The sequence below is a fragment of the Nansenia antarctica genome (assembly GCF_963989245.1).
Source record: "Nansenia antarctica genome assembly, chromosome: 10".
NCBI classification, from domain to species: Eukaryota; Metazoa; Chordata; class Actinopteri; order Argentiniformes; family Microstomatidae; genus Nansenia; species Nansenia antarctica.
This window is the reverse complement of record NC_137680.1, coordinates 27,100,018-27,115,017: the sequence shown is the minus strand read 5'-3', so window position 1 is coordinate 27,115,017 and position 15,000 is coordinate 27,100,018. Positions and strand designations below refer to the sequence as shown.

The 15,000-nt window shown below is 46.9% G+C and overlaps 1 protein-coding gene across 1 annotated transcript in view; it reads right to left on the bottom strand.

Annotated features, from left to right (window-relative positions):
- Positions 1 to 4,298: 4,298 nt before the first annotated feature.
- Positions 4,299 to 15,000, bottom strand: part of smarcc1a (SWI/SNF related BAF chromatin remodeling complex subunit C1a) — a gene marked incomplete at its 5' end in the record, with an annotated part of 40,012 nt that continues 29,310 nt past the window's right edge. The window contains 3 exons of the mRNA XM_080540611.1: positions 4,299 to 5,164; positions 9,143 to 9,253; positions 12,352 to 12,691. Of these exons, the coding sequence (XP_080396737.1) occupies positions 5,070 to 5,164; positions 9,143 to 9,253; positions 12,352 to 12,691 (546 nt within the window). The 3' untranslated portion in view covers positions 4,299 to 5,069. The remainder of the gene's footprint in view (positions 5,165 to 9,142; positions 9,254 to 12,351; positions 12,692 to 15,000) is intronic.

Here is a 15,000-nt window from a genome sequence, read left to right as displayed (position 1 = left end):
ACTAGTGGTCGTTGTGTGTAAATACCAGCTTGAGCATTGTAAAGAGGGGGTCATTTGTCTTTTAGTAGGTAAAAAGGCACGGCTGTTCCAGTGTAAAAGGGAAGAAGCCAGGGTAATTGGGATACATGGTACTTATCACTAGACAAGTATCCACCAGAGATGCGACGTGTGATTTCTATCACTCCTCTCTGTTTCATGCATTACAACGAGCCCGCTGTTTGAGTCCTACCTCCGCCCGTCATCACTGGTGTCCTCCATATTGCATTTGACATATTTACTTTCACATAACAACCTCTCTAAGACCAGTGGGTATGAAAGGCAAAGACTGACTCACCAACGCAGCACTTTAAAGGGCCAGAGGAGAGGAACCTACCTCGAAAGGCACATTTTAAAATAGTTTCAGGACACTTAGGTTTTTACCGTTATTCCCAGTGTGTGATGACTTGTTCCCCTCTCTGTCCTCACTGTGGAGGCTCAGCTGCAGTCAAGGCTGGCGGAGGTAGAAATCGGAGGACGGGCTTCATTGTAATTGCATGGAACGGAATGAGGGCAGGGTATCAAACACACGTGTTTAAAAACCTTAAAACCGTTCCTCTATTCTATTCCACGCATTACGATGAGCCCGTCCTCCGCTCTCTACCTCCACAGGCCTCTCCTGACCCAGAGGGAGAGGGCACACACGCACACACACAGCGCGCGCGCGCACACACACACACACACACACACACACACACACACACACACACACACACACACACACACACACTCTCTCTCTCTCTCTACCAAGATATAATCACCCCTCATCCCTCTCAATAACATCCTCATGTTCAATCTCCACAGGCATAGAAATCCCACCCCCGGGTAGCAGATTACAGAGGCGGGGGGATTAGGGATTAGATTACACCAGGACGCTGTTATTCTTCTCATCTCCCTATCCCCTCACACACAGGCAGCTGCACACCAGGTCCTCCTGTACCAGGGCAGCCATGACATCAAGCCACACAAAGGACAGCCCACTATCCTTTGTTTTAGAGGGTAAAAAAATAAAAGCATTGTGGTTTTCATGTGGGAAGGAAGTGGCCGGGATAAGCGAGGTGATAGGGCGTCTGTCTGACAACGTCTGTCTGTCTGGTGATAGGGCGTCTGTCTGTCTGACAACGGAGATTGATTGATTGAGAATATTTATTTTGATCTCTTATACAATTCATCATACAGATATTAAAAATGTACACAGTCACAATGTGTAACACCAGGACCAAAAAGGTGTAGGCTGAAGCCATGGCTTGAGATCTGTGTCAGCGAGCTTTAAAAGGTGCCTTCATCTGAATATGGCCATGATTATTCATTCATACATTCATACATAACATATCACATTTTTATTTGATGTGTGTGTGTGCTCCTCTGTGGCTCAGTTGGTAGAGCATGGCACTAATAATGCTTAAGTTGTGGGTTCCCATATGTACTGTAATGTATGTATGACACTAACTGCATAAAAGTGTCAGGTCAATGGTGTATATTACAGCAAGATGTGATGTTAAGATATTTTAAAGTTTGAGGATTATAATGTGGCATGTCAACCCTGTTTGATGACGGGTAACATCTGACAGGTAACACATCTGACAGACAAGTATCAACATTCCCCATTTTTGAAGATAATCCTCTCATGTACTGTAACAACTGAATAAATAGTACAAAAACATTCCTAATACCGATATTTTCCAACAGTTTTCCTAATCCCGTACATAACACCACCCAGTAAACAAACAAATAATCCATGTTTCCTCTAGTGCAGCAGTTTGAGGAATGAGAAACACACCAAACCCCCCCCGAAAAACCTGTTAACAAGATTATAGACAATAGAAATGCTTTGTCAGTGTAAATCTGGCTTTATAGAATATATCCCCCACTAAAGACCCACCAATCACTCATATAACAGTGTATTACTGACATTCCTAAAACCAAAAAACAAGTTGACATTTGTAAATTCAAGAAGATGGTTTAGAATGGAAAGTGATCAAAATAACTGCCATCACACATAAAAAATATCAAAAACTGAAAAGAATGAAAGAGAGACAGACATAATTTCATACAAAAAAACAGTTTATTATTAGACAGTGTTCAGGTCCAAGTACCAACAGACCTGATAAAAAAAAATAAAAAACAAAAAAACAATGCTACAAACTTCCAAGAACAAAGATAACTCGATCTACACAAAGATTTATTCTTAAAAATACATTACCATAAAACAAAAACAAAAAGAAGTAACCATAAAAGATATTATGTAAGGGGGGGGAGGGGGTCCGATCATTTGTGGTATTACAGCCTGGTGTGAGTGAGTGAGTGTGTGAACGTGATGAGAGAAGAGTGACTGTGTATGAAGGTGTTTTATTCTACCTGAGGGGAGGAGAGGAGGGGAGGAGGAGGAGAGGAGGAGGAGGCAGAGGAGATGGGGAGAGGAGAGGAGGAGGAGGAAGAGGAGATGGGGAGAGGAGAGGAGGAGGAAGAGGAGATGGGGGGAGGAGAGGAGGAGGGCAACAGTGATGCAGCAGTCATGTGGGCAGAGAATGAGAGGAGAGTAGAGGAGAGGGGAGGATGAGGAGGGGAGAGAGGGAACGAGGAGAGGAGAGGATGAGAGGGAACGAGGAGAGGAGAGGATGAGAGGGAACGAGGAGAGGGGAGGATGAAGAGAGAATAAAAAGAGCATTAGAGGTAGCAGGGGAGGTGCGTTAAGAGGTAGCAGAGAGATCTGAGGGAGAGGTCTAGAGGTAGGAGGCGGACAGAGAGAAAGAGAGGCAATACGAGAGAGAGAGAGAGAGAGAGAGGTAGCAGAAATATATTAACAGTGCTAGCCTAGAGGACAGAGGTGTGGAGTGAAGGCCGATTTAGACTTCTGGGTATTATCAACGCCGTAGCCTTGCGTAGTCCCGCGTGGGCCCGCCTTGCCTACGGCGTAGGTTGACGTGCACATCTCCAAAAATGTAAGAACGCGTCAGTTTCTACGCAACCGTAAGCTCTGTGATTGGTCCGCTTGGTAGCACATGATTCCGACTCTCTCGTAGACCAACATGCGGAAGCCATGACAGAAATGTCATTGACCTTTTCTGTAATTACTCATTAATAAAGATTTGAAAAATTATGATAACCATCGTATTATCTTAGTTTAATGTCATTTCAATGCATCATAGAACTTTTATTTACAACAAGCATAACAACAAAAAGATCGCTATTATGCTGCTTTGAGTACACCGTTCCAACGGAGCTCCCTATGGAAGCGTCAGGCACAGCCTTCCTGAGCGCGATTCACATTTACGAGATGTACAATCCTGTTTATTTAGAAATAAATGATTAGTTACAGGGAGCCCCATGGCTGTTCGTTGGGTTTAAATTATATTTATGATAGACATATTTAATGTTACGGTATCTATAAGAACTATGATTGGTCCGCTTGGTAGCGTCACATTCCGACTCTCGTAAATGCGGAAGTCATGACAGAAATGTCATTTACTTTTTCTGTAATTACTTATTAATAAAGATTTGAAAGATTTGAAAATGTATGATAACCATCTTATTATCTTAGTTTACTGTCATTTCAATGCATTATAGACATTTTCTTTACAACAAGCAAGTTTTTTGATCGCTATTATGCCGCTATGAGTACACCGACCAACGCGACGCGGTCCGCGGACCAACGTCGAACTATAAACTTGGAGAGCCCTCGCGTAGGCTACGGCGTAGCCGCGCGTAAATTCGACGCAGGAGTATAAATCAGGCTTGAGGGAGCGGACGAGGGTGAAATGAAAGGGGGATGAAGAGCGAGAGGGGGGGGGGGGGGGGAATGAAGAGAGGTAGCGCTAGGCAGGGTTAGCTACACTATCAGCACCTGAACAGCTAGAAGCACACTCCACCCAGGAGCACACACACCTTCTCACACCCAACCACATCCCTGTGTGGAGCCCACTAAAAGGCTGTATGAAGGTCAGCAGGAGATTATGCCTCTCTCTGTCTGTGTGTGTGTGTGTGTGTGTACACACGGTCTCTAGTGCAGTGAAGAAGGGTCCAGATGTGTGTGAGTGTAAGCAGCCTCCAGTGCATTAGAGCAGGTTCGAGCATGTGTGTGTGTGTGTGTGTGTGACATCACGCTACGCCTGGCTGATGGAGGCTTGGGGATGAGAGTAGTGACCCAAGTGATAAGAGGGGCAGTGGAGCGAACACACACACACACACACACACACACACACACACACTTTGGACTACAGTGTATCGTTTTTTTTAAGGAAGGGCAAAGTAGAGAGGTAGATTCTCAGTGGGATGGTGTGTGTGTGAGTGTGTGTGTGTGTGTGTGTGTGTGTGTGTGTGTGTGTTGGAGGAAACCCCTTGTTTCCATCTACAGTGGCCCAACAACACCTGCGTCCCTGAAATACTAACTAGCCCTAAAACCTGACCAGGGGTCTGTCTGGTGGGGGGGGGGGGCACCCGAGAGAGGAGAGAGAGGGTGGGGAGGGGGGTGCATTGCCATGGAAACAGAGCTACAGTGTCATCCTAGAAGGAGAGAGAGAGAAAGGGAAGCGGGCGACAGAGAGAGAGAGAGAGAGACAGACAGCACATCATCATTTTTAAATAGAGGGACCACGTTGTGGACACTGTCACCTGACTGGGAGGAGCCTAACGCCTCAGCCTCTCTCTGACCTCCAGCCTGCCCGACACACACACACACACACGCACACGCACACGCACACGCACACGCACACCCGCACAGCCCCAGGGAGGAAACAGTGTTCTTACTAGGAAAGGGAAGCCAGGGTCGAGCCCTAAATGGGAGGTGTGTGTGTGTGTGTGTGTGTGTGTGTGTGTAACACCCTTGCCGCTGTGTCCTGAGTGTTAGTACACATGTTCATTTGTGTTCGGGAGGGTGTGTGTGTGTGTGTGTGTAAGCGTTTTGATAGCTTGGGGAAAAAAACCCAACCAGTAGCAAAGGCCATCAATAGGGCTGAGGTTTTTAAGAGGCGTGTGTTTATGTGTATATATGTGTGTGTGTGTGTGTGTGTGTGTGTGTGTGTGAGGTTGGGTTCTCAGTTGTCAGGCACCCGTGCGGGGGCGGCCGCTGCAGGTCCGACAGTGGGGGCGGGGGACATCCCCTCTGGCTGGCCGGGCTGGGGGCCGGGGTCTGGGGACACACACAGTAATACATTAGTCTGGGGACACACACAGTAATACATTAGATTAACTTTCCCAGGGTTCCCACACCTTCTGAAACATCAAATTCAAGCACCTTTCAAGACTCAATTCCCTCAAATTCAAGGACCAGACACGGCATGGTTTGAGACAGATCTAGAAGACTAGAACACTATACGGACAACGGTATTGGGACACACGAACATCACACCCATTATGTGCTTGTTGAACTTCTCATTCCAAAACCATGGGTGTTAATATGGAGTTGGTCCCACCTTTGCTGCTATAACAGCCTCCACTCTTCTGGGAAGACTTTCTCTTTTTTCTAGATTTGGCACCTGATGCCGGTGGGGACTTGGCAGGATGATTTGAGTAACGTGCGTGTGGGTCGCTTGTTAGGATTCCCCCCCGAGGGACATGACATCACTTAGACGGGTCAGGGGTTTGTGTTTCTGCCAGGGTTGGGGGGGAGGGGAGGCATCTTCTAATTTCTATTGAGAGTGATTTATTGTGTCGTAAATAGACAATTCCAAAGATGGAGAAGAAAACACAATGTGTGTGTGTGTGTGTGTGTGTAAAGCTGTCTGGACTTGAACTCCAACAGACCCCAAGCCTGCTTTCTGTATAAGAACAGCAGCCAACACAGAAACATGTTGTACTGGTGAAAACAAACCGTGGGTGGTTTTGGGGTGTGTGTGTGTCTGGGGGGAGGGGGAAGGGGCTGTGTGTGTGTGTGTGTGTGTGTGTGTGTGTAGGAGAGGGTAATGTGTGTGTATGTGTGTGGGGGAGTGGGTAATGTGTGTGTGTGTGTGTGTGTGTGTGTGTGTGTGTGTGTGTGTGTGGAGGAGGGGGTAGTGTGTGTGTAATGGTGCTTTTCCACTACAGTGCCAGCCCGGGTCGACCCGGGTCAGCCCTGTTCTTTGGTGCTTTTCCATTGAGCGGCCCGTGTCAGCACGGCACGGTAAAATAGTTATTGTTCGGGATGGGTAGCGAAAGTTGGGAAGCGTACTTTTTGGCCAGGCTGCGTGTGACGTGTGACGCTGCACACCGTTGATTGGTAGGGTTGGGTACCGAAAATCGGTACCGGTAGGTACCGGTTACTTTACATTCGGTATTTACCGTACCGAATTGCAAAGGAGATTTCGGTACCTCATTTCGGTACTTTTCTACTTTTTTCCCCCCTGGTGTCTGGTGTCATGCAACAGTCAACCACACGTGACTGAGTCGTGACGTGACATCGCCTGTTAAATTTCCAATCAGTGCGTGTCGTGGTAGTGAGCTGAGCAGTTGTGTTACGAGTTAAGAAGAGTGAGTTTATAGTAAGTGTAGTAATATAGTTACTATTATCTGAATTGTATTATTATTATTATTATTATCATCATCATAATCATATTATCGAATTTCGCTAGCTATCCTAGCAGTGTCTAGTAGCTAACAGTGTCTCTGTGTCTAGTAGCTAACAGGGTCTCTGTGTCTAGTAGCTAACAGTGTTTAGTAGCTAACAGTGTCTAACAGTGTCTAGTGTCTAACAGTGTCTAGTAGCTAACAGTGTCTAGTAGCTAACAGTGTCTAGTAGCTAACAGTGTCTCTGTGTCTAGTAGCTAACAGTGTCTCTGTGTCTAGTAGCTAACAGTGTCTAACAGTGTCTAGTAGCTAACAGTGTCTAGTGTCTAACAGTGTCTAGTAGCTAACAGTGTCTAGTAGCTAACAGTGTCTAGTAGCTAACAGTGTCTAGTAGCTAACAGTGTCTAACAGTGTCTATTAGCTAACAGTGTCTAACAGTGTCTAGTAGCTAACAGTGTCTAACAGTGTCTAGTAGCTAACAGTGTCTAGTAGCTAACAGTGTCTAGTAGCTAACAGTGTCTCTGTGTCTAGTAGCTAACAGTGTCTAGTAGCTAACAGTGTCTAACAGTGTCTAGTGTCTAACAGTGTCTAGTAGCTAACAGTGTCTAGTAGCTAACAGTGTCTAGTAGCTAACAGTGTCTAGTAGCTAACAGTGTCTAGTAGCTAACAGTGTCTAGTAGCTAACAGTGTCTCTGTGTCTAGTAGCTAACAGTGTCTCTGTGTCTAGTAGCAAACAGTGTCTAGTAGCTAACAGTGCCTCAGCAATAAAAAAGTGAAAAGCTGTTTAATGTTGTCGACCGTGTTATTATTATATATATATATATGTCATTTAAAAAAATCTAAAGTACCGAATTAAGTACCGTTTCGGTACCGGTACCGTTTTTAAAGTATTGGTTAGGTACCGGTACCGGATAAAACCCAAACGATACCCAACCCTACTGATTGGTCAATGGAAATCGTCATCCCATGTTCATAGATTTCATCACTAACCGCCATTTTTAAATACCACAACAGATTTCGCTCTAGGAAAATGTCACTTACTGTTTCTGTAATAACGTATTAATAAAGATTTGAAAAAATATGATAACCATCGTATTATCTTAGTTTAATGTCATTTCAATGCATCATAGAACTTTTATTTACAACAAGGATAACAAAAAATCGCTATTATGGCGATGTCCTGTAGAACTGAAAGCGGCAGGTAACAGGCAGGTAACATCCATATGCTGTATATATAAATAATGTTGGTGTCGACCGTGATAGCAGTGTCGTATCGACAGCATTCAAATGGTTTCAGATTCCCTGTCCTCTACCCTATCCGGACACGTTTGAATTGTTATCCTAACCCACGGTAAACCACAGTTATTAACCTGCAAAGGGTGCCTCCGGGCACCGTGTTTGTCCGTGAATAACACCGGCTATGGAGGTGGTACAAACACAATACTACTTTGCTAACTTCACCATCGGTATACGGTCATTTTGAGCCCTGAACCACCGCGCTGACACCCTGAGAAGTTATGCTTTTAACCGTAAACTCAATGAACCGGGAGTTCACCCGCTGCTGCAAGCGTATCTATAACGAACGCGGAGATTGAATGAGCCCCGCGTCAGTCAGCCTTTCCGTAGAAATACGTCGCACCGTTATATATCTAACGTTACATGTTTTAAGGCTGATCTGTGCATGATAGTGCTGCATTATGTTGATCTATTTATATCGATCTATTCTTGCCAATTCCTTATTACCAGTGGAAAGGGGGAAGACTAAAACACTTTGAATGGGATAGATAGGACTTTCCGTTCAATGGAGGAGGCATGATACTCGTGAGTTCATCTCGCTTTTCCCCCCGTTGATGTATTAAACAATCTAAGCAATCTAATCAGAGCAGTTGTTATTGTGTAATATTATTGATGGATGTGCCATTTTTGATGGAGAGCAGTGAGCGTTGTAGGATACGCCTTTATGCCCATTTTCATTACTGCCGTTTTTGTTGTTGTGTTATTATTTGATAAGCCGACTTCATGCTAGAAGATGGTAAGATAGATTTGTTGTTAATTTCTAAAAATTAATTAAATTAAAGTTAATTTTTGGTCGACGCAGGCTGGAGAATTAATGTCAGGTCTTTCACTATTAGTTTTACCCGCTGTAGTTGCACTCAAGCTTTATATTTGCAGCTTCACAGATGTTAATGTTGTTAACGTTTGCTGTTCAGTTTCTGATGTCGTTCAGAGAATAAAACTGGAACATCATACCACATTTTTGTCGTTGTGTGAAAATAATAATGATAGTCATGACACCGTAAACTGAGGTTAAACTGTGGTGTAATTTTGGGACGATTTAACGGTTTTAAAAATGTGATACTGCCCTAGTGTGTGTGTGTGTGTGTGTAGTAGTGTGGTACTCACACATGCCGTTGGGGGCTCCAGGGTGGCGGGGTGTGTGTGTGAGTGTGTGTGTGTAGTAGTGTGGTACTCACACATGCCGTTGGAGGCTCCAGGGTGGCGGGGTGTGTGTGTGTGTGTGTGTGTGTGTGCAGTAGTGTGGTACTCTCACATGCCGTTGGGGGCTCCAGGGTGGCGGGGTGTGTGTGTGTGTGTGTGTGTGTGTGTGTAGTAGTGTGGTACTCACACATGCCGTTGGGGGCTCCAGGGTGGCGGGGGCCCATCATGGGGGCCATGCTGCCAGGGGGGGGGCCGCCGGGCATCATCCTGCCGGGCTGACCGGGCCCTCCCATTGGTCCTGCACGGCAGGGAGGAGGGGTCAGTGAGAACATGAGCAGAGGGGAGGGCCCTAGGGACTTGTTAGGGCCTAGCATCGTTATATATTGGATATTCAATTGTTGATATTAATCTGTCAGATGTGTCAGAATAACAGAACTATCAACATATATATATATATATATATGTTACGGTACATGTGGGAAGACGGTACATGTGGGAAAACTAGGGTTAGGGTTAGGTGCTACGTCGACTTGGTACATGCTGGCATGTCTAACCCTAACTCTAATCCTAACCCTAACCGTAAGCACCCTAGCACCTAACCCTGACCCTAGTTTTCCCACATGTACCGTCTTCCCACATGTACTGTAACATATATATATATATATGTGTGTGTGTATATATATATATATATGTGTGTGTGTGTATATACACTTCGTTCCAAATTATTATGCAAATTATATATTTCTCAGATTTTCCTAAATAGTCGATGCAAATGACAATCAGTATAATTTTCAAGTCATCAACCGTTAGAGTATAATTCAAATTTTATTGAACAAACCTCCCAATGATAACAGTATTTTTTTTTTAAATAAAAAACTAAAATGCACTGTTCCAAATGATTATGCACAACAGAGTTTCAAAACATTTTATAGGTTGTAAAGAACTAAAAATGGTAATTTGATGAATTTAGGGTTAGGAGGTCATATTAGGAGGTCATATTTACTGAAATCAAAAGCTATTTCAAACAAAAACATCTTAACAGGTCAAGTTACATGTTAACATAGGACCCCTTCTTTGATATCACCTTCACAATTCTTGCATCCATTGAACTTGTGAGTTTTTGGACAGTTTCTGCTTGAATTTCTTTGCAGGATGCCAGAATAGCCTCCCAGAGCTGCTGTTTTGATGTGAACTGCCTCCCACCCTCATATATATTTTGCTTGAGGATGCTCCAAAGGTTCTCAATAGGGTTGAGGTCAGGGGAAGATGGGGGCCACACCATGAGTTTCTCTCCTTTTATGCCTATAGCAGCCAATGACACAGAGGTATTCTTTGCAGCATGACAGTGGGCTCAGAAATACATGAAGACTAATTTCCAAACAGTCTTGTTTACTGATGAGTGCTGTGCAACCCTGGATGGTCCAGATGGATGGAGTAGTGGATGGTTGGTGGATGGCCACCATGTCCCAACAAGGCTGCGACATCAGCAAGGAGGTGGCGGAGTCATGTTTTGGGCCGGAATCATGGGAAGAGAGCTGGTAGGCCCTTTTAAGGTCCCTGAAGGTGTGAAAATGACCTCGGCAAAGTATGTAGAGTTTCTGACTGACCACTTTCTTCCGTGGTACAAAAAGAAGAACCGTGCCTTCCGTAGCAAAATCATCTTCATGCATGACAATGCACCATGTCATGCTGCAAAGAATACCTCTGTGTCATTGGCTGCTATAGCAGTGTTTCCTCTACATGCATTTATTGGTGGCGGGCCGCCACGAATGAATTTCCTCCGCCACGAATTGATTCAGTCCACAAAACAAAACAAAAAAAGTTCTAAAAAAATAAAAAAAATAATCTGAACATTTTAGCTGATTAAAATATATCTGATCCTAGATCAGCGCTATAATGGATGTTGACTAAAAGTGCACCTAAATCCACGCCCATCTCTCTCTAACCGCTGATCCAAAATCAGATTAATGACATTCAGTTGACGACGTGACACAAGGGCTCCTGATTGGTCTAAATGTGAACTGTGGTATTATTGTTATTGTGTACAGGCCACCGTAGTGACATCAGGGGGGTATTCCATCAACATCGCTAAAGGGAAAATCCAGGTTTAGTCTGATAAATCTCGCGAGAGTTCTTAAAAATATCCAGGCATATTCTGATAGGTCTCGCGAGAGTTATCAAAAATAAGCCAGGATTTTCCTTTAGCGACGTTGATGGAATACCCCCCAGGTCAGGTGGGCAGGTTACAAGAGACCGGTATTGTAGAGCTTACAGAGCGAGTTAAAATAAAGACACTTACATTGAAATACAGAAGGACTCACGTGTATGTTTAATAGAATAACACAACATGGTGTCAGAAGTCCTGTAAGTGAGTGTTAAGAGTTAGATCGGCGACAAGTGTCATTTGAGCTCGTGACGGTGAGAAGGGAGAAGAAAAGATGGATGCTAATGCTAACGCAGCTGCAGTCCAGAGAACGGCGCCAAGGGGAAAAGAAGGGGAGACGATTTTTTTATTGACAACGGAATTACATGCTGGAAATTTTTAAAAAAAAAAATAATAAATACGTCGTTGTTTTGAACGCGCGCGGTCAGGGCTACCCGCCACCAATGTAAAAATTACTGGAGGAAACACTGTATAGGCATAAAAGGAGAGAAACTCATGGTGTGGCCCTTATCTTCCCCTGACCTCAACCCTATTGAGAACCTTTGGAGCATCCTTAAGCAAAATATATATGAGGGTGGGAGGCAGTTCACATCAAAACAGCAGCTCTGGGAGGCTATTCTGGCATCCTGCAAAGAAATTCAAGCAGAAACTGTCCAAAAACTCACAAGTTCAATGGATGCAAGAATTGTGAAGGTGATATCAAAGAAGGGGTCCTATGTTAACATGTAACTTGACCTGTTAAGATGTTTTTGTTTGAAATAGCTTTTGATTTCAGTAAATATGACCTCCTAATATGACCTCCTAACCCTAAATTCATCAAATTACCATTTTTAGTTCTTTACAACCTATAAAATGTTTTCAAACTCTGTTGTGTATAATAATTTGGAACAGTGCATTTTGAGTTTTTTATTTAATCATTGGGAGTTTTTTTTATTTTATTTTGTCTCTCACAGTTGAAGTGTACCTATGATAAAAATTACAGACCTCTACATTCTTTCTAAGTGGGAAAACCTGCAAAATCAGCAGTGTATCAAATACTTGTTCTCCCCACTGTATATATATATGTGTGTGTGTGTGTGTGTGTGTGTGTGTGTATATAGATATATATACACACACACACATATAATATATATACACACACATATATAAAAAATGTGTGTGTGTGTGTGTGTATGTATGTGTATGTATGTATGTATGTATGTATGTGTGCGTGTGTGCGCGTGCCAGCTTACCCGTCTGCCCGGGGTGGTGGGGGCCCATGGGGTGGTGCATGGGGGGGAACTGCCCGGGCTGGCCGGGGTGCTGCAGGGCCTGGGGGCCGTGGTGACCGGGGCCGGGGGGCCCTGGGTGGAGCTGCTGCATGGCCTGGGGTGGGGGGCCGTGCTGGGGGGGCCCGTGGTGGGCTCCGGGGCCGGGCGGGCCCTGGGCCTGCGCCTGGGCGGCGGCCTGGGCGGCGTTGGCCTGCTGCTGCTGCTGCTCCATCTGCTGGCGGGCCTTCATCTCTGCGTACTTCAGCTGCTCCATGTGGAACGCCTGGCGCTCCGTCAGCAGCTGCTGCCTCTGGAGCTCCAACTAGAGGAGGGAGGGGGGAGGGGGAGTAAGTAAGTAAGTAAGTAAAGTTTATTTCTATAGCACCTATCCTAAGTTTGAGAGCCACGGTTTGGAATGCTCGATCACCCGTGGTCTTCAGTCTGGCACGGTGGACAACCAACAAACCCTGGTCAGAGGACCTGAGAGACCTACTGGGGCTATAGAGTGAGTGGGAGAGAGAGAGAAAGACAGAGGGAGGGAGGGGAAGAGGGAGAGAGGGGAAGAGGGAGGGAGGGAGAAATTGAGCGAGTGAGAGACAGAGAGAAAGATAGAGGGAGGGAGGGAAAGAGGGAAAGTGAAAGTGAGAGTGAGAGAGAGAGAGACAGACAGAGCAAGAAATAAAGAGAGGGAGGGAGAGTGAAAGAGAGACAGAGAGAGAGAGAGGGGGGGGAGGGAGGGAGAGAGAGAGAGAGAGAGAGAGGGTGAAAAGGGGAAGAGAGAGTGAGTGAGTGAGCGAGAGAGACAGAAAGACAAAGAGAGAGAGACAGACAGAGCAAGAAATAAAGAGGGAGGGAGAGACGGTTCATGTCAATACCAGTGAAGGAGGGGGGTGGTGTATTTTTAGGCCTGTCCATTACCCAGGGTGGTGTTGATCATGACAGCTAGGCTGGGAGCCGGGGGGAGGGGTGTAGGGGGGCCAGGAGGGGGGTGTAGGGCTCCCCGCTGCGCTGGACTAACTAACTAATTCCCATAATTGACAATGAAAGGATCTTGTGTCTCGTACGATTTTAATTACTTGTCATATCTCCGTGGCAACAAAAGACACAGTCTCAGCATGCCAACAGAGCTGATTAATCAGTGGCCGTGGGGGGGGGGGGGTAGAGTGTTATAGAGGGGGAGAGGGGGAGGGTGTTATAGAGGGGGAGGGAGGGAGGGTGTTATAGAGGGGGAGAGAGGGAGAGAGGGGGAGCAGGAAGCGCTGTACTGACAGAACACAAGAGAGATGCCACACCCAAGGCGAGTGGGAGGGAGAGAAAAAAAGAGGAGAGAAAGAGAGAGAGAGAGAGAGTGATAGCAGCTGAAGAGGACAAGAGCACAAGGCCAGAGAGAGACAGACAGACAGGAAGTGGATGGAACGATGCTGACGAGGCCAAGATTCCGTTGGCCGATAAGACTCAAACCCAGAGTTGGCAAGACAACAGGCCAGACAAGAAGATGAGAGGATGAGAAGAAGAGAAGAGAGGGAGGGAGATGGAGGGAAAGTAAGAGGAGGAGGAGGGGAGCCCCCCCCCCTCCCCTCCCCGAGATGCTCCAGAACAGCAGGAGATAAAAGGAAAGAGGGAGGAGAAGGAGGGAGGGAGGGTGGGAAGAGAGGGTGAGCGGAAGAAAAGAGAAGGGATAGTGAAACAGGACCGTCGGGTAAGCAGGAAAAGGGAGAGAGGGGAAGGGGGAGAGAGGGGAAGGGGGAGAGAGGGAAAGGGGGAGAGAGAGGGGAAGGGGGAGAGAGGAGAAGGGGGAGAGAGGAGAAGGGGGAGAGAGGGAAAGGGGGGAGAGAGGGGAAGGGGGAGAGAGGGAAAGGGGGAGGGGGAGAGAGGAGAAGGGGGAGAGAGGAGAAGGGGGAGAGAGGGAAAGGGGGAGAGAGGGGAAGGGGGAGAGAGGGAAAGGGGGAGAGGAGAAGGGGGAGAGAGGGAAAGGGGGAGAGGGGAAGGGGGAGAGAGGAGAAGGGGGAGAGAGGGAAAGGGGGAGAGAGGAAGGGGGAGAGAGGGGAAGGGGGAGAGAGGGGAAGGGGGAGAGAGGGAAAGGTGGAGAGAGGGGAAGGGGGAGAGAGGGGAAGGGGGAGAGAGGGAAAGGGGAAGGGGGAGAGAGGAGAAGGGGGAGAGAGGAGAAGGGGGAGAGAGGGGAAGGGGGAGAGAGGAAGGGGGAGAGAGGGGAAGGGGGAGAGAGGGAAAGGGGGAGAGAGGGAAAGGGGGAGAGAGGGGAAGGGGGAGAGAGGGAAAGGGGGAGAGAGGAAGGGGGAGAGGGGAAGGGGGAGAGAGGGAAAGGGGGAGAGAGGGGAAGGGGGAGAGGAGGGGAAGAGAGGGGAAGGGGGAGAGAGGGGAAAGGGGGAGAGGGGAAGGGGGAGAGGGAAGGGGGAGAGAGGGGAAAGGGGGAGAGAGGGAAAGGGGGAGAGAGGGAAAGGGGGAGAGAGGGAAAGGGGGAGAGGGGAAGGGGGAGAGAGGGGAAGGGGGAGAGAGGGGAAGGGGGAGAGAGGGGAAGGGGGAGAGAGGGGAAGGGGGAGAGAGGGGAAGGGGGAGAGAGGGGAAGGGGAGAGAGGGGAAGGGGGGAGAGAGGAAGGGAGAGAGAGGACAGGG